The sequence below is a fragment of the Falco naumanni genome, chromosome Z, assembly GCF_017639655.2.
Source record: "Falco naumanni isolate bFalNau1 chromosome Z, bFalNau1.pat, whole genome shotgun sequence".
Taxonomy (NCBI): Eukaryota; Metazoa; Chordata; class Aves; order Falconiformes; family Falconidae; genus Falco; species Falco naumanni.
The window spans coordinates 4,829,474-4,856,400 of record NC_054080.1 but is presented as its reverse complement, the minus strand read 5'-3'; the positions used below and the strand labels follow the sequence as shown (position 1 = coordinate 4,856,400).

Below are 26,927 nucleotides of genomic sequence, written 5' to 3'. Positions count from 1 at the left end.
AATTTTTTTTTAATCATTCTTCTTGGCTAACTAACTAGGGGTGCACAAAGCTTCTCTGGATGTTTTTTTAAAAGTGGTATTGCAGGAATTAATCATGCAGTGTGTGCTTGGACAGAATTCCTTCTAAAGTCAATGGTGCTCGTGCCTAAGTGCAGAATGTGGGAACATGCCCAAGAAGAGCATTCTATGCTCAGAAAGCATTTGTCTTTATATTCTGCCATTAGTCCAAATACAAAGTCTGGCACTGCATTCCATGACACGTGCTGCTCCACTAGTTCTGTCTAGAAACAAGCTCTTTTCTATGTAAAATATTTTCACTCTTTCAAGTCAGCATAACAAACAACACAAGGAAAAATAATTTTCTCTTAAAATTTCCTGCATTTAAAATGCTGCGAATTTACAAATTCTGACATATGCCCTTTAAAACTTGTGCATCTACTGGTTTTATTTTCACTATACATTACAAGTTATATCCGTAATGTTTAAAAATGTTCTATTCCAGCAAAAATATGGCTTTTAACCAAATAAAAAGTGTAAAGCCAACTTGCTCTAAAATCCATCTGTTTTTCATTTTCTTATAATCTATAATCAGGAAATCCATTCATACATGACATATAATTTTTGTGCTTTCAAGTGGATAGTGGAATGCAATGTTCTGCATACAGTCACATCTAAATTGATAATTGTCCAGGCGGAGTGTAATTTTAAAGTATAGGATGAAGGAAGGTTTAATTTGTATATTAGAAGTCTTATACATTTTTTTGCCTCTGAATGTAAATGAGACCATTCTCTTCAGTGGATTTATCCAAAGGTGGGACAGCTGCCTTGGAGCAGGCCACAGCTTTCTGAGTAAAAGAGGATACGGTTTAAAGAGCTGGTTTAAATGCAGACTTTTCTTAACTGTAAACCACATGCATGCATTCATCATTGATTTTCAAATGATGGGTTTCTGTATCATGGTTGAAGGTCCACAGCCTTACATTCCTGAGTCCACATTATACCAAAGGAATAACAATTTGGTGGCTGGAAAGAGGAATGGTTATTATATGGCTCCAAAATGCTAGCTGGCGTAATATGCCATGAACAGCAGAAATCAAATGGTAAGGAGAAGATTGCAGTAGTTCTTAAAAATAATTTGATGTTCTAAAAATATAAATGTAAAAATTGTTATCACTGTTCAAAATATTTTACATCAGTAGGTAAATAATGTAAAGGTCAGAGGAAAGTTTCTGAAGAGTGAAGTTTTATAGACGTGTTCTTTCTTTTAATGTTTAATCATAAGCTATATCAGGTAAATCTTATGTAGAAAATGGGAGGTTCTTTCTTGCAAGGGGTTCTATTCTCCAAGAATCACAGCTATAGAAGAAAACATATAGATAACAGTGAATGCTGTTCCAGTAAATATCTCAGGCTGTGTGTTGTAAAAAGAAAAAAAAAAAAAATACACTGCTTCTTCAAACAGCTTCATTTTCACTCTCTGAACAAACGCTTGTCATACAACAAATTTCACAAGGCAGTTTTAATTCCTGTTGGTAAAAAAGCTCCTGTATGAAACCAGCACCAGAGAAACTCTACTGTTGCTTCAGTTTCTTCTGTTGATCCCTTCTCCACATCATTAGTTTTTCAGTATTCAGTTTGTAGAGAACAACTTTTAAAAGGCACTGCGGTTTCTGGAGGAAAATATCGTTGTATATTCAAAATGTCCCTTCTAATTTTGCCGCCTCTAGTAACACATAGCATTAATTAGAGCACAATATGTAGCAAATCCACTTTGAGAGCAATTGTTATTTAAAAAAAAAAAGCCTACTGACAGAAAATGGTAAATTCTTGACAGTGTTCTGCTGTTTTAGCTTGATAAGTGTGAAATACCCTTTTCTTCATTAACTCATTTTATCTCACTAAATGTAAGGTATCATAAAGGAAATAAGATTAACCATGAAAAATATTTTAATACAAAATCTCTGACGTGATCTGACTGCTTCTAGGTTTTCATCTTAGTTCCTTTTTGCAAAGGTTTGGGAGATCAGGATAATAAAAGGCATGGGAATAAACAAGCTAGGACAGACCAGTGAGCAAAGGTACCTCACAGATACGGAAGCTGAGCACTTTGTGATACTCTTCCAGTGTCCTAAGCCTAGTGCTCACAGCTCAGGGTCTTCCAGAAGCTGAAGTGGTGGCTTTGCATTTAATAGCCTTTGACAGATATTTTTTTTTTTTTCCCATGGATTTGCTGATCTGATAAATACAATTAGCTGATGTGCTTGGGAATTAAAAACATGATTTAATGTTAGTCATGCTTGGGCACACTTAATTATCCTAACTAGAAGACAGATTCACTCTCGTGTGCTGTCATTTTCATGCCCACATCATAGGCTTTATCAAATTTAGTTCCATTATCCATTCATGTCCTTTCGGGCTGTAAGTCCCATTTCATGCATGGAAAAAAGAGCGAGGTACTGAGTCCTTTACTGTCTTTGGGACTACAAAGGAAATTTGAAAGCCCAGGGCTTCTAACTGGTAGGGCTCTGCCACACTCACTAGCTCATCTCCCCACACTATTTCTGGGTTGTGTGTCGCGGCTTGCGAGCTGTGAACAAAAGGTGAGTGCAGAACGGAAAGTCTCCCCTAGCATTTGTTTTCTTGGGATTTATCCATGAAAGTTTTTTCTGTACCAGTTTTCCTGCTATTCCCTCTCAGCTGCTGGGCAGTTTCTGTATCTCTATTCAGCCTGTGCAGACAGAATTTCAAGGGTATGCTAAGAAGTCACCTCTTTCTCCAGACTTTGTGTGGGTAAGAGATGAAATTAGGCGGATGAAGTAGAAGGTCTCATTTTTAGTGGGGTGGTAGGTCAGTAACCCTACTGATGCACGGCTGTCGGTGCTACGTGGCAAGGGAAGGAAACCCTTGTCTGAAAAAGGCAAATTAAGCGTTTGCCTGTCAGAATCACTGCTGGGCCCTGCAGAAAGCAGTGGAGAGATGAAGATGAAAGATACGGTGGTATTTTCCAAATAAGGTTATGCTCTTGCTGCCATTGACTCTCGTGTTGACAGAATCAGGTCCAAAAAGTGTGGTGAAAGAGAGCCAAAAACATTTAAGAATCTTCCTAGTCCTCCCCCTGCCTTTTCTGGAAATTATAGCTTTGCTATACTCATCCTTTGTTTAAAAACAAAACAAAATCATGACCTGGAAAGGGCTGAGTCAGGCAAGGAAGAATCCTCTATAGTTATCAAGAAAACACAGCAGAGTTTTGACTTTTTTTTCTTTTTTTTTTTTTTTTTAAAGCCATAAGAATGGCTGACTTTCCTGGTTCTCTTGTAAAGGCAGACATTAGGTCTTGGCTGCTTTGGGTGCATGCAATATTGTGTTATATACCATAGTGCCATTAGCAGAGCCATATAATCAAGTTGATTTCAGCGCACCACTGAGATAACAGCTGCCATGAGAAAAAGCATTTTAGGACTAGTTGTCCCAAAAATGGTATGTGTTCTGTTTTCCTATAAAGATACATTACAAGACACAGGTATTTACCTGATTATTTTTTTTCTGACATTTTGAGTATCTAGTCTTGAGAAGTACATTGGCATTTATAAACCTTCTTTTCTCTTTTATTTTTTAATTTCTTTTTAACCAAACAGGAAATGGATATGGCAACCCCCGCAACTCACCAGGTCTGCTGGTCTCACCTGGCAACTTGAACAAGAATATGCAAGCAAAATCTCCGCCTCCAATGAATTTGGGAATGAACAACCGTAAACCAGATCTCCGCGTGCTTATTCCACCTGGCAGCAAGAATACAATGCCATCAGTGGTAATGCATTTTCAAACCTTTTTTTAAACCTCCTTCAGATAAGAGATACTTGGGAATTTCAAGCCACTAAAGTCAGCAGAGTAACATTCCACGTTCTTGCTTGTTTGGTCTTTCTGTCTAACCTTGAGGCTTGACATCAAGACAAGGATGTAGGCAGAACCTGTTCAGTGGCTTTTACAAAGTTATATTTACTTCCTCCTTTTTTTCTATTGAGTTGCAAAATAGGAACTGTGTCCTGTACAGTCTAAACTTCTGCGCTCTCTCCCATAGTAGCTGGAAGAACCTTTCCTGGATTTGTTGCAAAGGCTGAATTTAACCCTGAGTATTCCCAACCCAGCATGTTTTTCTTAAATATTTAGCCACACAGACTCTCAGCAGATGGCAGATTAAATACAAATAAATTAATTTTAACTCTATCACTCTGAGCCCCAAAGGCCAAATTTTGTAACGATAAGAGGTAGTAAATAGATAGAGCAGCATAAAAAGGAGCATGGAGCTGCTGTATCTCCTGCCAGGATTAATGAAATTTAGTCAGGCTGTTACTTTATTGCAGAAGGCTGAATCTTGAAGGTGTCATGTGCGTAGCTTGTAGTTCCCTTCCGAAAGTCGGTTAGTGGTTGCAAGTAAATCTTTCATGAGTGATTTAACATTAAAAGTGAGCTTAATTTAAAAGGGATCTTAATGGTAAATTGAAGTGACACTATAAACATTTTTTTCCATTATGTAACAGGCACTATTAAAACAACTTCCAAGTTGGCTACTGCAGCCTGACGCATAATAAATTAACTTTGAACATCAAACTAAAACTCCCCATACATGTGATGCTGCCTTCTGAGAGGATCAGTAACAAACAGGCTGCTGCAGGGCAGTGCTCAAAGTCGACCAAGGCAGTGACAAGCTGTCTGCATCAAATGATTTATTTCAAGGTCCTTAAAACTGATATTTTCCAAGGGATTCTGTGGATGGTCAGGTCTCCTGAAACCAAGTATAGTAACAGAGTCTGCAGCCACTGGGGCTGTGAAAGAAATAATGAATTCGCAGAGAAAGTCTTGTGCTGAAAACTGTCCTCTCAATTGAGACAAACATCCCATTAGGAGGACAAAGAAGAGATCTATGAAGTCTTATTTTTTCCAAACTATGCTCAGAAAGTGTTTAATTTGCTGCCTCTATCAGATGAAGCTATTCCCCCAGCTAGAAATCTGCATCCTGGTAAATATTTATATTCACTAATTTTTAATGCTCCTTTCCTATGCACTCAGTCTGAGGATGTTGATCTGCTTCTGGTAAGTGGTAGTGATGTTCATCCTAATAACAAGGAACCGAAAATCAGTTCTTTTGTATGATTGATACTTGTGTAGGTGAAGCGTTGGTTGAAATAAAATGGCAAACTTTGCCATAACTGTTTTGTGAACAAAAAGGTCATTGTAATTTTTGAAATATAGCAGTATGAAAGGCCAGGTGCAATTGTTGCATATGTGCAAATTATGCAGGCTAGAATAAAACTTTCTTGTTGCTGGTGCTTTGAGAGCGTGTAAGCTCGTGCTGTTGAGGATGGTGCAGCCTTATGACATTTTTTTGGTGGCTCTCTGGTCGTTTTATCCTGCCACTCACAGGACTAGGGTTCTCTAGTGAAGTTTTTACATCCCAACGTCTAGGTCCCAGGAGTTAAAGATAAACGTGTAACTGCTGTGCTAACCTAACGCTCTTTAAGTTTGCTTTATTGCACAAAAACGAAGCAGTCAGAGCACCATCTGCTGGTAAGCGTTCAGTGTTCAGCAATCTTGGGGTGCCCTTCACTTTCAAAGCATAAAATCCAGTAGGGCTGGGTTCTGGGGTTTTTTCTTTCACCTTTTTCTTTTTTTTTCCGCCCCATTTGAGTGAAAAGAGAAACAATGGGAATAGAGTTTACATATTTCATTAGTTTTTCACACGATCTGTTCTTCTACCCACAATTAAAGCAATCTTACTTGTTACCAGTTCAGTTACCTAGGAGATACTGATGTAATGGGTTACTATGGTGACAACTGGTCTCATGAAGGCTTGTAAATGATAGGGTTGGCACAGTTCATAAAAGCCACATGTTAAATGATTAATTTCCAGAAATTTGTATCAGCCTGTATTTCTCATGCACAAAACATACCCAGAAAGCTAATACACTCAGCTGACTTAAAACTAGTCAATAATATGTTTATTTTACTTACTTTAAAAGAATCAGAGGATAAATAACTCCCAGTCTGCTCAGTCATTGGCTACTCCAGTGGTTTCCGTAGCAACTCCTACTCTACCAGGGCAAGGGATGGGAGGATACCCATCAGCCATCTCAACAACATATGGTACTGGTAAGTATGGGTGCAAGATGTAAGGGGTGGGGGAGGGAACAAAGTGCTGACAAATATCTATCTCAGTACTAATGAATTAGCTAATGTTCATTGGCAGAAATTGAAAAAATCATAGCTGGTATGCTTTTGCACTGCATTTACTTATTCTGTATCTGTCACTAACTCAAGATATAGCTGTGAAAAGTTAGCTGTTTTCTTTGACGGGAAACTGCTCTGATAGATTTCTTCCATCAGCTTTAGTAAAAAATGTAACTTAAAAGAAATTTCTTAATCCTCTTAATGCCACAGGTAATTTCATATAGTTGAGTGCACCTTCCTAAAGCCATAAGGGTAGGGGGAGCAAGCAGCTTGCCTGGCTTCAAAGTACTCAATAACTGTGTGGGCGGTCACATAGTTACCTGGGAGGGACTAGAAATGAAGCCTTAAGAGATGCTTTCCAGTTCCCGTTGCCCGCTGCTGCTGTACAGAGCATCCAGGCATACAGAGCCAAGGCTCTTGGGGAGGGTGTGCATTGCTCAGGCACGCGCTGCCTGCTGGGCTCTGTAAGGAACACTGCAAATGAAGTGATGAAGTATTACTACGTTTTGCAAGCCTTTAACTCTGCGAGAATGCCTCTGTAGTTTTTTGTGGATATACAGGATAAGAATGCTGTGGATCTTCCAGACCCAGAAAAAAACCCTGCTAAATTACAGAATAGTTATTAGCGCGTTATTTGCTCCCAAGTTAATGAGCTGAGGGAAGAGGAAGGTCTCCTTTTTCTGCTGCAACTTAATGTGATTGGTGTCATTAAAATTAAAAGGCTTATAAAGTGACATGTGAAAATTACAATGCTAGTTATTGTTTAATTGCTTCCTCTTTAATTCTCTTCTGATTATTGTCCTTTCTGTTTTCAAATCTAGAATATTCTCTGAGTAGTGCAGATATATCATCTCTCTCTGGGTTTAATACAGCCAGTGCTCTTCACCTTGGTTCTGTGACTGGCTGGCAACAGCAACACCTACATAACATGCCACCATCTGCCCTCAGTCAGTTGGGGTAAGCAGTGTTTTCTGTATTTTATTGTTCTACAGTGACTTCAGTCTCCCCAGTTACCCCAAATCTGAAATATATCAAGACAACGTATCAGCGTGTATTTACTATGTGTAAGACCTCCATTTCCCAAAATTGGAACTATGTATGTTCATGAAAAGTTTGCTGGGTAGCTACAAGGAAATACTCTGTATCCATGACATTTTCTCAGTAGTGCAGTAAAGGGTACTGTTCATGTTTTACTCTTTGTTTCTTTAAATAGCATTTTATTTCGCTGATAAATACCAAACCAAACACTTACATTGTGCTTTTTCTGTATTTTGCCATTTATGCTTTTTATTTCCAGTTACTATAGCATATTTACAGTAAACTTGAAAATTTTCTAAATATTTTTAATCAAGTAAGAGTGACATAGTGATTTGACCTGAGATTAAGCCTTAACCTTACATCATAATTACACACTCCCTTCTGTTCAGCTCTGACATTCAAGTTTCATTTCTTTGGAAGTGTTTTCTACAAGCAAGCAAGATAATTAGGCCTAAGAACTGCAAGCGCAGAGAACTCGTTGTGGTTTGCGTGTGCTGAGGAGGACAGGTGTCCATGCCCTCTAGTGGCTCATTCCAAGACATTTATTCAGGATCGCTGAAGCACACTGCTGCAGCATGTCAGGATTTTTGAAAGTGTGAAAATTCACACAGGGAGGTCATCTAACGCATTCTTGAAGCAGCAGCCTGTTGCCTCACCGAAGTGAACTCTTAAGAGCAGTATTTTCAAAAATCCTGGTATCTGCAGTTTCTGTTGAGTAAGACCCTAGGCATTCACCAGCACGCCACACGTAGCCTAAGGTATGGCTAGACATGTTTTAATTTTTAAAGTTTTCATTATAAAAATAGAAGCTGAAAACAGCTGGAGTGTATTTATGAGGAGAAATTTAATTCACGTGCATTTGAAAAGTAAACTTTTCTTTTTTTTCCAGAAAGAGGTGTTGCACATATGCACTAATTTTTTTGCAAGGTGGTTGCCATAATGTGAAACTATTTAATAGTAGAAGTGTGGCTTAAGCTTCAGAATTCTCCTTCTGATTTATCTGTCTGCTCTTAGTAACTTACTGTAATTTCTTTACCATGTACAGACGATTTGGGTTTTTAAAGGACAGCTATAGAAGTGTTTCAGAGGAAACAAAAATCTTTCACAACTCATTTCTACATAAATAAGCACATATAGGTACTAACTACTTTCAAAAATACAACTGAAATAGTTACTGTGCTAGAAAAAATAGTCTCAATACCTTTCTCTTACGCTTCTTCTCTTTTCGAGTTTGCACTGTTTCTGGGGCAACATTCAGGCTAACTGTACAACTAAAGACATAAAGTCTCAAATAAATTGAAAACTCACATGTTAGATATCAATGTATAACCTTACAATAAGCTGATTGTTTTCAGTGGTGTACCAAAGAATGTAATAAGGCTATCTGGTTAACCAAAAAAAGTATAAATTAAATCCTAAACTAACTACATGCCTTTTCAGATATGTCACACATCGTCATCTGTTTCTAATTCGTATCACAGAATGTCAAAGTGTAATGGCTGTGGCTGGTGGAGTACATTCTGAGTTGCTACTTTTACTATTATTCTTTCAGTGATTTGTAAATGAATTCAGCTATGAAAGCTGCTTCACTGACAGTTCTGGAGAAGTCTTCTACCTCTGCAGAAAATCATGAGCATTTCTTTATTTTAGTCACCGAGCTCTACATGCAAAAGCACCTGTGCAAACTTTCAGATTATTTGAAATCATACAGAACATAGTTCATGTCAACCTGAGGTAGAATTTGCAGGAAGACTAAAACAATCACACATTATAGTCATCCCCAGGTAGCTGAGAAAATACATCTAGAAAGGGTTTGACAGCTCAAATCCCTGTGCTGAGTGAGGTCATAACACTGGAAAGATTTGGTAACTGTGAGATGTTTGTTGGTAACAGTAGGCTGTAAAGAACTGTGAGAGAACAGAGTTACTGGAAGAGACATCCTAGTTCTCCAGCAGGTTTTGGTTTTGATGGAAGCCTAAAGGTGAAAAGCAGCTGGACTTACCCAATGCATGGCAGAACAGCATGGTTAGTAAGAGAACAGGGTATGGTTAGAGGCATTGGTTTGCTTCAGATAAGTCCCCAACAATTTCAGCAGCACTTTCAGAACCCTCTTTAAGATCAGTGGAGAAGATCTTTGCAACCTAATTCTTAACCCATCATGTTGACTCTGCAAATAGCAACCGTACCAGTGCTGGTGGGCTTGAGGGCAAATACCTGAGGACATGGAAGTAATTCACTTTCCCTGTCTATGCAGGTTTTGTCCTTCTGCTGAGCCTGGTGGATAGGATAGCAATGTAAGGCCTGTTTTGATGTGATTGTGACATTAAAACAGGTCAGACTTTGTAACGTTTTAGGTTAAAAAGAAAGATGGTACCTTCACGGTCTTCTAACTAGGTCTACCTCTGGAAAAAATACACACAGACTCTATTGAAAATCAATCCCTTCCAAAAGTTTGGGATTTTGTCTGAATATTCTTGCAATGTCTCTTATGGGGAGGGTTACTTTTTATTTAACATGGACCAAGGAGTCTGCCAGAAGTTAATTGCTGCTAACCAGAAGAGAAGACCATTTCGAACTTAGAAATGAGTGATCTAAATTTTTTAGGCAACATTATATGGAAAATGGTCTGTTTCATCTGTATTTCCCAGCCTAAGAGAGAATGTCTTCTTCCTTAAGTATCACCCACAGGACAAAATTTTGGCCTTTCTAAAATATAAGTGCAAACATAGAAACAGTATTTCATCTGAAGAACCTTCAGTATAGGTAATTTTTTAAATAAAAAGAAGTTTCTCCAAACCTCTTTCCACCTGAATAAAAATTTGTCCAAATTCATGCATACTGTTGACTTGTCCTGTGACTCTTCCGTAGCAAGCTTATTACTTAGCAAAGATTAATTTTGATTACATAATAGCCATAGCTACAAATGGGCAAATAGTCTCCACTGAACCATTTTCACTGAAAAATTTAGATGCAGTGACATCATGTTTTGTGAATGTGTATCAGTTCTGCCAACTTCCTTGATTTGAATTAAAGCCTTATATATTTAGGGCTGAGCGTTTTTCGTTATACCACCATTGTGAATAAGATGTTCCAGAGATTCAACCTCATATTATTCTTTGTTTAGAAATTTATTTTTAAAGTGTAGACCTTCATGTGTGAGAACTAATCAAAATATCTTGACACAGAAATTCTTACTCTGCTTTTACATTGATTAAAAAATATGGGAAAACAACTTTGCTTTTACCTAAGAGAAAAACAGAGGGGTGGGAGGAAGGTTGCATTGCTAGCAAGTCAAAAATATCCTCTATTCTCCCGGTTACAGACTAGCACATAACTAAAGTTGAGTAACTAGATTTTGCAGCGAAGTGTCAATGGTTCCTCATATATGTTTAGGGGGGGAAATTGTATGAAGTGGGGAAGTAAAAATTTAGAGAAGCAAGTGTGGCCATAGAACAAAAGGTATGTGAGGCTTTTTCTTCCTTCAACGGACCACTACTTTCTCCCTCTGTAAAAACCTCTCGTCTGGTGCATGTTCATGTGCTCACTCATCACCTGCTCAGAACTGCACATCTCTCTGTGCATGCTGAGCTTCCACACCAGGCGGAGATTCAAATAAATGGAGGCACACACAGAACTGATCTCACTGGCGTCAGCAAGCACCAAACCCACTCACAAGCTCCTTGCACCCTGACTTGCTGCTTCCCACCCCTCACACAGCAGAGCTGCACAGCTGTTCAGTGTTGAACCCAGATAGGAACCAGCATTTCTCCCATGTGGCTGTTGTATTCTAAATAAACATCACATTTTTGCTATACCGGTCTCAATAGGAACTGCTGTGTAAAATTAAAACATTAATTTTTTCGTTGTGTCCATAAAATGAAATGTTTTCATACAGTATATGGAAAAAGGTAATTATGTCAACATGAGTGGACTGCATGGCACCTATTGAGTGCTTTTAATTATATACAATCCTTTGAAGTCATTTGCTTTATTTTCTCTGTGGATTTTCCACGGTCAAAACCTGTTTGTTTTCCAGTGAACTTAGTGTAGCTTTCAGACTATGAAAACAGGGCATGCCTGGAACAAAATTACATGATTATATGCAGCAACAGCATAAAATATACATTGATACATATAGATACAAACAGCTGTTTCTACACTCACACACAGGCATGCATGGAAAGAAATCATTTTGTAGCAGACAGAATTCTCATTTTTTTTATTATACAGCTTCTATTCTAAATAGACATCAGTCCTGTGTTTTGAATATGGGTCTAAGCACCTGCATATGTACTATTTCACCATTCACACCTATGTGCAACAGTAGGTTTCCTCGTAACTGACCATTTTAGCTTACAGGAGATTCTTGGGAAAATGTTTCAGAAAATGCTAATGAAATAATGTACATTACAGTCACCAAAAAAACCCAGATATTAAAATTCAGAAACAGTTTTAGCAGAAAAAGATCATACTCTAAAAGAAAAAATATTTTAACTCAAAATAATTGCTTTTATTTATTTGTATTGTTTTAAACCTCAAAAATTTAATCCTGACCTGCCAACATGACGACTTAACCTTTTTTCAATTTACAAAAAAAAACCTGTTCAAAGTGTAGACCAACCTGTAGCGTTTTTAAATCTGCCACAAATTTGTATGCCAGGTATTTACTTAACCGTGCTGAAGAATCATGAGGAATCTGAAGTGAAGTCTATCGAGATGCATTCTCCATGCTCACTTCTGAAACATTATTAGAAAAGCAACATTGCAGTATAGCAATACTAGTTCTATTTTATTGAAAATGCAGCTTATCCCTCTAGATTTGTTCCTCGGGGGGCAGTCACACAATGGAATGCAAATATGTTCCATGTGAACAAATTTGACTGAATATGCTTGTTTTTAACTAGCATGGGTTTTTTAGCTGTCCCCAGCTTTGTAAAGTGACGTGTCATCTGCTCATATCAAACACTTCTAAATCAAATCCCCAGGTTCCACTATCCTTTCTTATGGGACTTTCAGGTTTAGCTATAAGATTGGTATCTATAAAATCATATTTAATTTTATACTTTATATATGCTGAACTGGCAGCCAGTTTTCCCAGGTGAAGTCCCAGCATCTCCTAAGCAACTGAAAAATAAAGTCACTGGAAATGAAAAGCAAAAAAAAAAAAAAGCAAAAAAAAAAAAAACCAGACAGGAATATATTTTTTATTCTTCTTGGATTCTTTTCAAGAAGTTTTCAGGAAAAGAGTGGGATATTTCACTAAACTGGAATGGCAAAGTCTGATATTTATGGTTTCTTATGTGTTAATTTAATAGTTGCAAAAGCAAAGAAAATGTCCTCTTTGGGAAAATAAAAAACAAAACAAAAAAAAAAAAAAAACCACAACCAAAAAGCCTGTATTTGCTACTGTGAGGGCTGTTACTCATGAATTCTGTGACTTACAAAAGGGATCACTGTAATTTGGCACATTTGTCTATATAGGAACAAAGGATAGATAAAAGCAATTGGAGGTAGAACATCCTGTTTTCTCTGATTTCTAACATGATCCAATCATTATTAAAGCCTGCAATAATTCCTGATAAAAGCAGCTGATACCATTCAATACTGAAGCCATATAGTTCTATTTTAAGTCTCTCAGAAGAAGAAAAGGAAACAACATTTTACCTTTCATCAAAGTTGTAGTGAGTGTTTCTTAAGTAAAGGTCAGCTGTCAGTTGATGAGGCATCAGGAAAAGTGGAATATTTCAATAACTGAAAAGACCACAGCTAAACTGAATTGTGTCTTCTACATGCTTAAAGTTACTTCCAAATCCCAATGTTTCTCCTGCTTGCAGTAAAAACCCCTTGGGTTTAAAATTGTGTGAGTCCAAGTGGTCTGTTGCCCCCACTGCCTTCAGTCTCCCCCTGTACAAATACTCATAAGCAGAAATGTTGACACTGTCTCTGGGGTTAGACACTAACTTCAGCCTAGCAAATGGTCCCCGAAGCAGAAGATAATGGGAACTGCACGTTGAGAAATCTATTTTAATAACGAAAAGTCAGGTTTTACCAGGAGGTGGTGCTTTTGTACAAAACATCCTGCAGATGCAAGTGATCTCATTTCTCCCATAGAGATAAAGCACATTCTCAGTATTCACTCTGTTTTAGCTTTCCTCTGCCACTACCTGCCAACAAAAATGTACAGAAAGAAAATTAACTCAGAGTAGCTACAGAGCTTGCCTTAGAAAAAGTTTTAGCGTAGCAGTTTCTCTTGATGCTGGGAGCATCCTCTGAGCTGGGCTCTCCTACAGGCAGACAGTACAACCCTCTGACATCTTCCATTACTCTTCAGCTTCTCTTTGGAAGTTTATTTAAAGGCATTCTGGACTGAGTTATGAATTCATAGATTTAAACCATAAACCATAAAAGGATGTCTAAGCCCTTGCCTGCCTGTGGTATTTTGCTAGTGCCAATCCTAGGACCAGAAATCTCAACTCTCTTCTGGAAGGCATAAAATGTACCTGGCCCCGATTTTTGTTTCTGTTTTGCATCTGAAGTCGCATGTCAAAATGAACAGCGATAAAGATAGTTGGGTGCATTCAGACTAATTGGATTAACCCCACCAGAAAGCCCATGCCTCCCCTGTTTCAGCTGGTGCATACACACACACAAGCATTAGTTATAAAGAAACCTGCAGGTGGTTCCAACAGTGCAAAGGCTCGCCTTCCAAAATTTGTTGTGACACTTGAGTCAAAAAAAAAAAAAAAAAAAAGAAAAAAAAAGAAAAAGGGAGAAGGCTGAAAGCAAGACCTCCTTTCAAACCGAGGGCATGTCCCACTCAAGCCAGCCACATTTGTTGCGATGCTTCCATCCCTTTGAATTGGTGAACCCTGCCCAGAAGGCAGTCCTCGTGCTCTCTGCATGTGCTGGTCCTGTGCGAGCCTTTACACTGGTGTTTTGTGTGAGTGTTTGTGCATATCTGGGGGCTCCATGCCTCCTCCGTCTGTAACTGGGTTTCCTTTCCTCCTACAGAGCTTGCACTAGCACTCATTTATCTCAGAGTACAAATCTCTCCCTGCCTTCTACTCAAAGCCTCAACATCAAGTCAGAACCTGTTTCTCCTCCTAGAGACCGTACCACCACACCCTCGAGATACCCACAGCACACGCGCCATGAGGCGGGGAGATCTCCTGTTGACAGTTTGAGCAGCTGTAGCAGTTCCTACGATGGAAGTGACCGAGAAGATCACCGGAACGAATTCCACTCCCCCATTGGACTCACCAGACCTTCGCCGGACGAAAGGGAAAGCCCCTCTGTCAAGCGCATGCGTCTCTCTGAAGGATGGGCGACATGATAACATTATTACCTATTAGGTTGTTGTTTTTTTTTTCTTGCAGTGTGTGTGTGCTATACCTTAATGGGGGAGGGGGGGTCGATATGCATTATATGTGCCGTGTGTGGAAAAAAAAAAAAAAAAAAAGTCAGGTACTCTGTTTTGTAAAAGTACTTTTAAATTGCCTCAGTGATACAGTATAAGGATAAACAGAAATGCTGAGATAAGCTTAGCACTTGAGTTGTACAACAGAACACTTGTACAAAATAGATTTTAAGGCTAACTTCTTTTCACTGTTGTGCTCCCTTGCAAAATGTATGTTACAATAGATAGTGTCATGTTGCAGGTTCAACGTTATTTACGTGTAAATAGACAAAAGGCAAACATTTGCCAGAAATGGCAGATCTTTACTGAGAGAGAAAGCAGCTGTTATGCAACATATAGAAAATGTACAGATGTTTTGACAGACCCAGCGGTTGGGTGGCCGTTATTGGATGCTGGAAAGAGACTGGGTCACCTAACATACTGAAAATGCTCACAAACATGCAGGCATATCATATAAGTATGGCAATCAGTTAAAAAGGATCAAAACACTCAGAGAGGACCATACTTGTAAAAAATGTTGAGTTCGAGGGCTAACATATTTAATTTTAAAGATTCTGGGTCTGCATCACTTATTAAATAAAAAAAAATATAAAAATATGTACATTACATTTTGCTTATTTTCATATTAAAAAGTAAGACAGAGTTTGCAAAGCATTTGTGGCTTTTGTAGTTTCCTTAAGCCAAAATGTGTTCTTTTTTCCTTGATAGCTTCGCTAGTTCTTTTAAACAGTCCTGAAGAAACAAACAAAAAGGACTGTTTGTATAGAAAGCACTACCCTAAGCCATGAAGAACTCCATGCTTTGCTAACCAAGATAACTGTTTTCTCTTTGCAGAAGTTTTGTTTTTGAAATGTGTATTTCTAATTATATAAAATATTAAGAATCTTTTAAAAAAATCTGTGAAATTAACATGCTTGTGTATAGCTTTCTAATATATATAATAATTATGGTAATAGCAAAAGTTTTTGTTATCTTAATAGTGGGGAATTATATTTGTGCAGTTGCACATTTAACTATTTTCTTTCGGTTTTCTTTTACTGGGTATACATTTTACAGGTCGAAGTCAGCCTGTTGAAAGACTCATCTGTAAAAAGTCAGAATTTACCCATGGTGTAACAACTTAAATCATTTTAATACAGCATTTTACAATCAGTTGGGTGAACTGCGATCCATTGTATATACTGATTAGTTCTTTCATGCTGTTTTGTGCATTGTAACAAGTTAAGGGCCCTTCTATTACTTAATGTCCTGCGTATCTTGTAGCTTTCCGTGGGTTATATGACAAAGTGGCATAACTTGGCCCTTTCTCATTAATGAAGCTGGTATTCTGCCTGTCAGAATTGGATGTACAGCTCTAACGGCTGTCGGTTACGTGAGTGCAGATGGGTATTTGCAGAAGCAGTAGGGAGCGTTAAAGGGAGGGATCGGCACGAGCATGCCTGCTGCAAAGATTACTCCCCTCTCACAGATGTCAAACTCTTAGAGAGAGATCATCAGTTAAGGACCATCCAGAGGTTGGCTGATCTCACGCAGCCAATACTGGCCATCAGGTCCCTGGTTCTCACAGACCTCTGCGGACGTGCCACCTCACCGTGGGCACGTTGTTGAGCAATGCTCCCTGTGTACTTGCACCCAAGCGAGATTTGCTTCGGCTTACGGCATCCGCGTTTTCTCCTGCCTCATATCGTTCCTTTGATGAAAACAGCTTGACCGGGGGGATTGCATCATTTCTTTAAGTCCCTTTCTGTCCCTCTTGTTTATTAGAATGCTATATTCAAATGTTTAACCTTCCTGTTCAAGGGGAAAAAAAGTGTTTAAGCAAAATGTTAGTGCCATAGTGAAACTGTAATATTTCTCCTTTTTCCAAGAGTCCCTCCAGCTCTCACCTACACACACTGATACTATGATGAAGGATATAGCTGCGACAGCTCAATATCAACACAGACTACTTTGTTAAGGGAAATCTACACCCAGTTTCCCACCTATACATGCAGTTGCTGTGCACTGCTCAGTGACAGAGTGTACCTCTCTGTAGAAGAGAATGATGAACAGACTACAGGACACATGCTTTTCACTTATCATGACGTTATAGAAGCCTGCCTTACAGGCACTCTCAGCCGTGCAGGGGCTAGTGCATAATCTGGAAACTCTTTAAGCAGAATACTGTGCTACTAATGCGTCCATCTTCTCTTGTGTAGCAATCTGCAGGGTAAAGAAAAAAGATACGCATGTTTAAAAAAAAAAAAAAAAAACAAAAAAACACCAAAAAAACCACAAAAAAAAAAAAAACCAAGACAAAAAAAAAGGTTTAATGGGGCCCATAATTAATTTTAAAACACAAAAGAACTGTTTTTGAAACCACTTTCTTCACCTTCAGATGAATCTATACTCTTATTCTCTTCTGAGAATTTTAAACTTCGGTGTGTCAAAAATATGCAAATATATCACAAATGTACCTTGTCATTTCAAGAAAAAAATACAACTTTATCAGTATCGTAGTAGAAACTTGTCAGTGGGGAAGGGGATTTGGTCTATTGATATATGAAGAATAGCCATATTAATAGTTTACCTTGCGATTTGCCTCAGCAACGCATGAAAAAGAAAGATAACGTATTTAACGAAGATGCAGTGTAATATATTACTGCAAGTAAATAAGCAGAAAGTAGCGTGAAAAGTATTGCCTGGGCAATTTATATTAACTCTGACAGTGATTTTTGTATAAACACAAGTAGAACAGAATCACGTGAAAATAAATGCCAGTCATCCCTCTTGTTCCTGCTGCAGAGGGCAACTAACATACTGGCAAAATTGTGGGGGATAATGCATATTTGCAAACTGATCTAATGATAAGAAGCACAACTTTGATTGTGAAGTCACTTTCTGTAAACTATAACTGTCTACCTTTCTTGTTCCTTTATCTGTACCTTACCATTTATTGTATTTGCAAAGCTAATTTGGGTTTATTGTGTGATTCCTTTGTATTTAAGGAGTTTGGGGCAGAGCCCTGAAAGAGTATTAACATTTACTTTACCTTAACCCATGCTATATAATGTTTTAGGCAACATTCTTAATTGTAAGTTCAAACACCTGAAGTGGCATTCTAGACATCTGCAAGTGTTGTTATAGCTAAGCTAACCTCTATTAAAAGGTGTTGTCAGTTAGTGTTCAATTGCTGGTGACAATTATATGATATACCCTATCTGCACAACCTGTATATTGTATGCATTGAGCCATTCGCAGTAAAGCTTTTGTCATTTCAGTGTTTTTCAAAAGTTGTGTTTTATAACAAAATGGCTTATATTTTTCCCAGAAGAGGAATTTAGCAGTTTTTAATGAATAATATAAAAATATCTGTTGTCCTCAGATCTTTTTCAGGTAAAGCTAGCGTAAGAATAAAAGAACTCTTAGACTGTTTTCAAGGATGTCAACCCTTTTGTATTGTATGTGTTATCCTATATACCCTCTTTTATCTATAGTCCTAACAGAGCTGTTTTGTTTTCCTTCTTCCTTCGCCTTGAAGGTAAATGCTTTGTAATTTTTTAAAGCCACTTGAAACCTCAATAAAGGCTGTTGCCTAAACATGGCATACTTCATCTGTTCCTGTTTGTGCCATCTGCTGTGATGTCGTCAGTTATATGGCATTAATTTCCTGCCACTACAGGTCTCTTGAAGGACTGATGGAACATTGGTGTCTGTTAGAATGCTTCAGACTGTAGATGTAATAAAAGGCTTTTGTTAATATATTTTAACCAAAGATGTGGAGCAATCCAAGCTTTGAGCCACAGACCTTCTGCATCAAAAGTATCCGTTTGATTATTTTCATAATCAGGTGTTGCATTTCTACCTTCCCTTCTCATACCTCAGACTGATCCGTACCTCAGTTTGATTCAAAAAAGGTCAGTTAAGTAACTCATTAAAAAAAAAAAAAAAAATGCAGTACCAGAGTCTTTTGCGGAGTAACTAATATCAGACCTGGGTTACCGCAGGCATTACACTTGGATTGCTTCAGATGGTTTGTTGTATCCTTTTTTTCTTTTTTTCTTCTCTTTCATGGGGATTTGCTTCCATAAAACAATGGTGATAACAAAATAGCTTGTAAATGGGAGCATACAAGCATTTGCAACAAATATTAAAGTAGAGGCTCACAGCGGCATAAGCTGGACTTTGTCGCCACTAGATGACAAGATGTTATAAGTAAGTTAAACCACATCTGTGTATCTCAAGGGACTTAATTCAGCTGTCTGTAGTGAACAAAATGGGAAAATTTCAAAAGATTCTCCTGCTGGAAATAAGGTATAATTTGTATTTTGCAGACAAATCAGTAAAGTTACTGGCTTTCTTAGTGATACGGTGTCTGTGGTGCATTTTTTTATTAATTTAAAGAATGTTCCGTTTTCACTCTTTGCACTGTAACACATGAAAGAACCGGCACTTTAACAGCCAGCAGCTGCCTGGAGGTCCCTCTGCCTGTCACTTGTGCTTGCTTGGAGAGTGAACCACCTTTTTGTGGCACCCTCAGCATCTCAGTGCCTCACAGATGTTAATGCCCCACCACACATCACCCCACCAAGTCAGAGAAACTCCACGGCTGCTCTGGAGATTAGTCATTTTGAGGCCACCTGAATCTGGCCCTGATGCCGGATCTAGGTGAGATGATGCCTGGCTTTTGGGTGCTTAGTCACCGACAGGGGGAATTCAGACTCCTGTATAACTGTGTCCTGTAAATTCTACCCATGGAGAGAGAGAACCATGCAAAAGCCCTACCAAAAAAAAAAAAAAAAAAGCATGTTCTGTGTCAAAATCATATATTGGTGTGTCTGGGCTTCATATATACTCTCTAACACAGTAACTTCATAAGGACCGCATCAGAATTAATCTGTTCCCTTTTGTGTACTTTTTGTAGTTGTTTAATTTTTTTCCCTGCTAACATTTAGGGTTTGGAGTCTAAGAATACAAGGATCACTTTATTTCAATTAGATGGGTTTTTTTTCATGCCAGAGGCAGACAAGCTATTAATAACTTGAGGTACTTGGTGTATGTGGCAATTTCAAAAATAACATTACAAGGCCTAGTTTCTACGTATGTTTGTGAAAGAAAACAGCTGCACTGTTATTTAACTGTTGCTTTTAATGATGATTTTTTTTTAAAGAGAAATGTTTCTAGTATTGCAGTGTTGGACACAGCATAATAATTAGATGCTAAACCTAAGATTAAATGTCATTGGTTTTACTACTTAATACATTTTTCCCAGGTAAATCACTTTTTGTCACCATTGGCAAGGATAAGCAAAATATTTCTGGAAATGCAGTAGAACTGTAATTCTTGCTGAAATGTTAGAAAAGTCGTATCTGGGAGTCCTTGCTCCTGCAATCAGCCATCTGTGTGATTAATACTGATAATGCTATACCTGCATTGGAAAACTAATTACTTAGCGAATGGAGTCTGTTATATACTGTTTTGTTATTTATCGCTACAGAAAAACAGCCATACACATACTAATTACTTTGCTTCAGAGTCTATGAACTATACTTCTAAACAACTTTCAAAATTTTGTGTTGCAATAGGAGTGCGGAGGTCACTGTTCTTTAAATATGCCTTCTCACTTTGGGCTCACATACATCACTCTGAAGAGCAATTGTGAAGTGTACAGTCTGGGATAACTAAGCCACATACCATCTCCATCTGAAGCATTTGCTTTCCCTCCAAAGTTTTTTCTTCTTTTCCGTAGCAAAAATCAACCCAGCAACTTTCCTAGAACTGGAAAACCGTGCTGATACAGTTGCTGCATACATCTCACAAAAGAGACATCAGCGTGACCCACGCACACCTGACCCATCCTCAAAATGCAACACCTGCATTGCCACACTGGGTGAGAGGGTCCAAGGAGCAGCAAGGAGGAATTATTTTATATCAGATCACTTAATCTATAAACAGCGAAAGATATTGTTCATGCCTCTATTGAGAGACATAGCCCATTCCTCATTAATTCAGTGGAAATTTACTGATGCAGCAAGGCTTTACCTGCTCCATGAATGTTACCACTTACACATATATATGAAACATTTTGGGAAGCTCAGACTGCTTAGCCGTAGCAAACTCGGGCTATGTTTATTTTGCATTTGTCGACGCTTTACACTGAGCATTCAGAGTACCTGCAACGGGTAAATCTATACTGCATTCTCTGCAGCTCACGTAAACACACCCAAGGCAACTTTAACTATTGCTAGCAGCCATTGTGGCTAACATTTCTGCTGATGAAGGTGTTTCTTCCTCCTCTTCCAGCAGATTTTGGAGCATGCTTTTGTTCCATTCTGCATCACCTTAATCGCTAGAGATGGTTCAAAGCTAAGGTGAGGATGCTTGTGAGAATGATGAATTTAAAACACGTACATTGCTTCTGAAAGCTGTGGAAGGTGCTGTTCTAATTGTCCTTTCTATCCTCTTCTGCCTTGGTGCTCTTGTCTGTGATTCAGTCATAGCCTGCCCATAGTTTTCAGTTTCAAGTGTCTGTTTGTATTTGTCTGGACGATGACCCATAAGTTGTTTTGGGCTACAAAACATATGGCCTCTCACTGGAAGAGGCGGGGGTGTGCTCACTGTTAGCTATGGAGGTTTCACTTCTTTGACGAAAGACAAGTGATTTAATAATGTAACAGAACATTTCACTGCGTGGGAAAAACTTAAAGGGTTTATAAAAAATATTTGCGTGATAAACATAATTGGTATAAACCATGATTGTGTTATGACAGTATGTACATAATGTACGTTACACAGCAAATTATTTTCTGTATCAAGAAGAGTTTCTCGGGATAGGCTGTGCAACCTCGGAGTGAAAACACAGCATCCTGCAACAAGTACGTACAAAAGTGTGTTGTATCATCACATCTCAAAAGGAAGAAACAAGGAAAAAGCATCTGGAATCTGACTACAGAGAGTTTGGAAGCCAAGATACGGCACTCAGACCACCAAAAAGACCAGTAGAAATGCAACTGGATGTGTTTACCAGGTTGCGTTTTCAACCACGGAGAAAATCATCACAAAGGAAGGGATTTCATATTAAAAAATAAATCTGCCTTTCTGTGCCTAATACATGTCAAAATGTGCTTAATATATGTCAAAAGAGTGGTGCTTGAAATGCAACCCTTTTCTTTCTTTCTGACACTTATTTATTGGGAAAAACATCACTTCCTCTAATTATGATTTACTGCATTACATATCAGTTAACTCGGAAAAGCTGAAGAGAGGTTCCTGGCCTAAGTGTGTTTCATTCATAGTCAGTAGCCAAGGAAAAGCAGCCTGACTTACAGCAGTACTCTCAGGCTGTGGATACTGAACTTCCACTCCACAAAGTCTGAGACATAACCTTGGAGGAGATGGCACTGTGGCTGCTGCCTCGAGCGCAGCACTCTGCACCTTCAGAGGTAAGCTTGTGAAAATATAATACGTGTGGCACTCTAGTCATCTGAAGTAAATTTATCTCTCCTTAGTGGAGGCTCAGGTCACTTCTTGGCAGCTTTGCACGCTACGCTAGAATTTTTTTTTGGAAAGGAACTGAGAGCTAGGAAATATCATTATGTCATCCTTTGCAGATGTATGGGTTCTTTCAGTGAGAAACCTTGACCTAATACGCGTTACTCCACCTCAAAAAGAATATAGCGTCTGATAAGCTGGGGAAAAATCGGTTTGAAAGGAGAAATTACATAAAATGTGAGCTTTCAACTTGGAAAATAAAGTGAATGAAAGAGTGTATCCTTACATGAATGCTGTGGAGCCAGCAGATCCACAGGAAACCACTACGTGCTCTCTCAAAAACAGCAAAGGACGTGCAAAGGAACCATCAGACAGCAGGTTCACAAGGACACACGATGAACACATTACATGCAATGAAGTTGTAGGACTTGCCACCCACAGTAAGGCATCGTGGAAGCCAAAAGCCTGAGTGAGATCCTAAGGGGTTAGATAAGCTAACGGGACGTGGCTCTAGCTCCATTTGTCCTGTTGCACATGATGATACACTTACACTTCCCAGCTAGAGTAAAGGAACATCTTCCACAGCTTATTTCTGGAAAATTACAGGTCTTCTAGGGGAGAATTTGGGGGGGGCGGGGGGGGAGGCACGGGCGTGTGTTATGTTCCTCCCCCTGAAAATCCTCTACAGACCACTGTCAGGGAGAAGATCATGACACAAATAGACTTTTTATCTGATCCCATATGGCAGTCCTTGTGCCTAGGTATCACATGATATAACCATCCTTCTCCTCTTGGCAAACCCTTTTTATCGCGGTACACATACTGATTTTGCTGTGTTAGAAATTAATACAGTACAAACAAAGCAGTCAGCCTAAGCCAAGAGCTAAAGCTGTCAGTCCCTTCCATTTAGTATGGCTTTGCTTTTTCAATATTGTGAGGCACAGCCAGTTGACTTTTGTGTAAACATGCACCTGTTTATTTATTCCACTAACAGGCAGCAAAAATGAATAACTGCATAAATTACAGACGCACGAGTACAGTTAAGGATGCGTGATTGATAGAATCAATGTGCACACAGGGGAATGAGACAGTATGAGTGTGTAAGTGTGGGGGTGGTAATTAAAACAGAGAGGTGACACAAATACAGACCTGGGCCTGTAATTTCACATACCTGCTGTTCAACCAAGCACCAGAACTCTGCTCGAAAGACAGATTTGTAGTTGTCTGCAAAGTGCCAGCTAACGCACTGGGGCTGTACCCACCATGAAAAAGAATCGCTTGTGTATGTACATATGCCAGTCTTAGGCATCAGACTTTAATTAACAAAACGCATACATGCACTGGACAGATAATCAACTCTCTGTTCGCTGTTGGAGTACCCGGTGGCACATTCCATGGAACAGCATTACTGGGAAATGGATTCCACGTGCTCTTGTCAGGGCTTAAGTTGCATTTGTGAGCAGCCCATCAGACCGGGGTGCAAATGGTTATGCTGGGTTAGCCCCCCCGTGCAGATTTCTTTTCCTATATCTAGACTGGCTACCTTAATAAAGGATATGTTGTACTCTAATCAAAACCACAGGGCAAAGCGCAGAAACTCCTGAGCAAAATTCCACAGGTGTGTATACAGATCAAACTTAAGGGCTGTCAGATGATGGCTTCTACTGCCTTTAATACCTCCAAGTGTAGACTGAGGTATTTTAGGAAAGTTTCCAAGAATGTTTTTGTATCTCTAAGACTGCGAACAAGTTAAGTTTATTAATAGTCTAACCATGAAACCGTTTAGTGAGAGTAATTTAGCAACTCATGAGAAATGCTCATGACAGTTACGGCATAAATATAACAATCATTCTCAAAAATCTATCTTGTATTACCTTAGCACATAGAGGCAGAGGCTGAGCCCTTGTCAAACACGGCTCCTGCAGTGACTTCTTCTCTATTTGTACCCTTTGAGCATTAGCTGAATAAGTCCGTGTATCAAATCATTCAATTCTGGCAGAAAAACAGACTTTGTCCCAAGATAGAAGATAGACAGAGGAAGCAGCTGGACAAACGGAGAAGCATACAAGAAGAGTAAACAGCCTGCAAACACCATTTCAGTGCCATCTTTTAAAATCTGTTTGAAATCTCAGCTGTCCTAAATTTCAGTGGTTAAAACATACAAGCTACATATAAATAGCTGTAAAGCTAACCTTGACCTAGCTTTTCATACAGCCGTGCCAGCGTCGCTCACAAATCTGAGCAGCAATTGCTTGGGAGTCTGCAGATCCAGAGCCAGCCTGCAGATCAAGCAATGGAAGTTACCAACGCAATGACTTCTAATCCTGTTTTTAAAGGTAAAGAACCTTGAAAGGAGGCACAGCATGGCTCTGGTCCCAGTTTTCAGAAGAACAAAGGTGGCTGATCAGAAAACACAGGATTGATACGGGCAATAATTTCTGAGGCATTAGGCTGCCGTCTTCTTAACTTTTGAGTTTAGCAGAGGAAGCACACGCCCTGCCTCCTGAAAACGTTAAGAGAGGTTTTTCCAACCAAGTGTCTGTGGCTGATCCACTCTATTTCTGCAGGATGAAATGTGGTTATGCATGAAGTATATATATATTACCGTTTGGTCAATGTGGGGGTCTTTTCTTCATCCAACATGCAACAGAGAGCTATCAATCACCTGAGTTTTTCATTGAAATTTCTTTCCACTGCTGTCTTTTCTGAGCCTCTCACCTGTTAATACTAGCTGCGTATTGCAATTAATTCCTGAGTCAGTCTGTTAAATATCTAGTATTTCCTCTCTTTAATCCTTATTATTCTAAGACGCTTTCAGAATACTGTGAAGACACACACGAAATGCCATCATGTTGTTGGTATGGCTCAGAGAAAAAGTTATTTCTGCTTCATAAAAGATGATGAGCACCAAATGAACAGCAGATTTGAAAAACAGTGCCAGCTGAAGTGTTGTTTTAGGAAAAGGTAGTCACGGGACAGGAAAGCCACAGAGAAACAGGTGCTCTAACAACTTGCATAGTCAGTGAAGACCATGCCGTGACAAACATTCAGCTGTCTCTCTCTCCTCTTTTTGATGGGTAAGAGGAAAAGGAGAAAAATCTCTTCTCTTCCCTCAGCCCCCTTCTGCTGTGCCACCTTAGATGTGCTCTGGCTAGAAGGAAGACTCTGAAGCTCGTTTCTTTTACGCTGAACTTCAGGGGTTGCTTATCTCCTTCTGACACATTTTAAGATGGGGGACAGAAAAGAGACATGGTTTAATGCAATATCATATCTGTATGGACTTATTTTTCAGATTTCCTTATGCAAAGGATAAGGATAAAGATATCTCAAATTCCTCCTGATTTGTCATGATTTCTTCTTTTTTTTTTTTTTTTAACGTGCCACGTATACAAGGTGCCAACTTGATCCTTTCTCATTCATCTGGTGATATTTCTATATAACTTAGCAGAACTTAGGGCAGAATGCTATCATATTAGAAAGAGTTGGTCATGTGTTGCTAGTCAGAGAAATCATTTTAACCAGAAAACAAGCTGAGAATTAGAGGTCAGCCTACATGTTGCTCTTCAAATACATGTCTACACATGCAGACTTCACCATGAAGAAATTGTGAACATGCACGCTAATTTGAGGATGTCTTTGTGTATGTGAGAGTTTCATTGCTTCTCTTTGTAGGTGCTCAGCAGCACTTGAATCACACTTTTTACTCTGGGTTCAGCACTTTTGCCTTGCCCGTTCCTGAGTGAGTAATAATTAGAATCACGAATCCCCTCTGCCCCTCTCCCATCCACTTGTTCATGCCAGGGAGCACCAGTGAGGCCAGCGTAGTCTCCCCTCCTCGGGTAAGATGAAGGTTCCCACTTCGAGCTGGGATAACGAGGTGGGTGTTCACCTCCTCAGGGCCAACAATTTGTCTGACTTGACGTACGCTCTGTGTAAAAAGGCCCTAATTGAAAATCACAGGCGGAGTAACAATTGAGTGAGGGTCTTGAAGGAAGAGACATGGGAGCTACATCAACCGCTTATAATTTTGAGACTTTGCAAGCTTTTATAGAATGAAATCATTTTCTTGAATAAGATGATTTCTTTGACTGAGCTCTCTTTTCTGCTGCTGCATCGTACATCCTATAGGTGATACACCCTGTCAAACTGCTTTATGGTTTTTATCTGTTTGCGCTTTACTCTGTGTGTGCAGTATGCTTTGTTTGAAAGTCTGTCTCTGGGAAGCCATCCAGTTTGCTTTACCATGGCTGTTACTTTTGCAGGCAGGCAAAACCCTCTGGAAAAACAGGGAGACAAAGCTTTCCTGGGAGAAACTCAGCAGGGAGCTTCTGGAGTGCTGTACAATCGCAGGCTGAGCAAGGGTCGGGTACTCATCATGGGAAGAAATCTCCTCCCCCAGAAAAGACTAAAAGGAGAGAGGAAAGGAACATTTCCTAGGAGGCTGATGGGAATTGTCTGAACATTGTGTAGTGCACGAGGCCATCAAAGGCTGCTGGAGTGCAGCACGAGACCAGCAGCGAAGGCAACAAGGTACAGGGAGAGAAGAAAGTTCATTCCCCTATTCTTATTTAGCAGGTCTCCTTCCTGTAGGTCTGATATTCTGCTATTTAAAGTTTTCTTTTGTTGGGGAATTAACATTTTAAGAAAACCTTGCTTGAGAGGAAACGCTGGTGAGGATGCTCACAGTAAGACAGCATCAGCTGAAGGTTCAGCTCAGCCAAGGCTCTTACCACACACTTCTTTGAGGATATCAGGACTTGGCTTCCAGGCCACTGTG

At 39.1% G+C, this 26,927-nt stretch overlaps 1 protein-coding gene across 20 annotated transcripts in view; it reads left to right on the top strand.

Annotated features, from left to right (window-relative positions):
* Positions 1 to 19,026, top strand: part of MEF2C (myocyte enhancer factor 2C) — a 127,951-nt gene extending 108,925 nt beyond the window's left edge. For 10 of the 20 annotated variants that reach the window (XM_040579937.1, XM_040579942.1, XM_040579939.1 and 7 more), the window contains 5 exons: positions 3,636 to 3,808; positions 5,068 to 5,091; positions 6,018 to 6,147; positions 7,047 to 7,182; positions 14,275 to 19,026. In XM_040579937.1, coding sequence (XP_040435871.1) covers positions 3,636 to 3,808; positions 5,068 to 5,091; positions 6,018 to 6,147; positions 7,047 to 7,182; positions 14,275 to 14,596 — 785 coding nt within the window. In that variant the 3' untranslated portion in view covers positions 14,597 to 19,026. The remainder of the gene's footprint in view (positions 1 to 3,635; positions 3,809 to 5,067; positions 5,092 to 6,017; positions 6,148 to 7,046; positions 7,183 to 14,274) is intronic. The other 10 variants (XM_040579951.1, XM_040579949.1, XM_040579952.1 and 7 more) reach the window with 3 other exon arrangements.
* Positions 19,027 to 26,927: the final 7,901 nt, after the last annotated feature.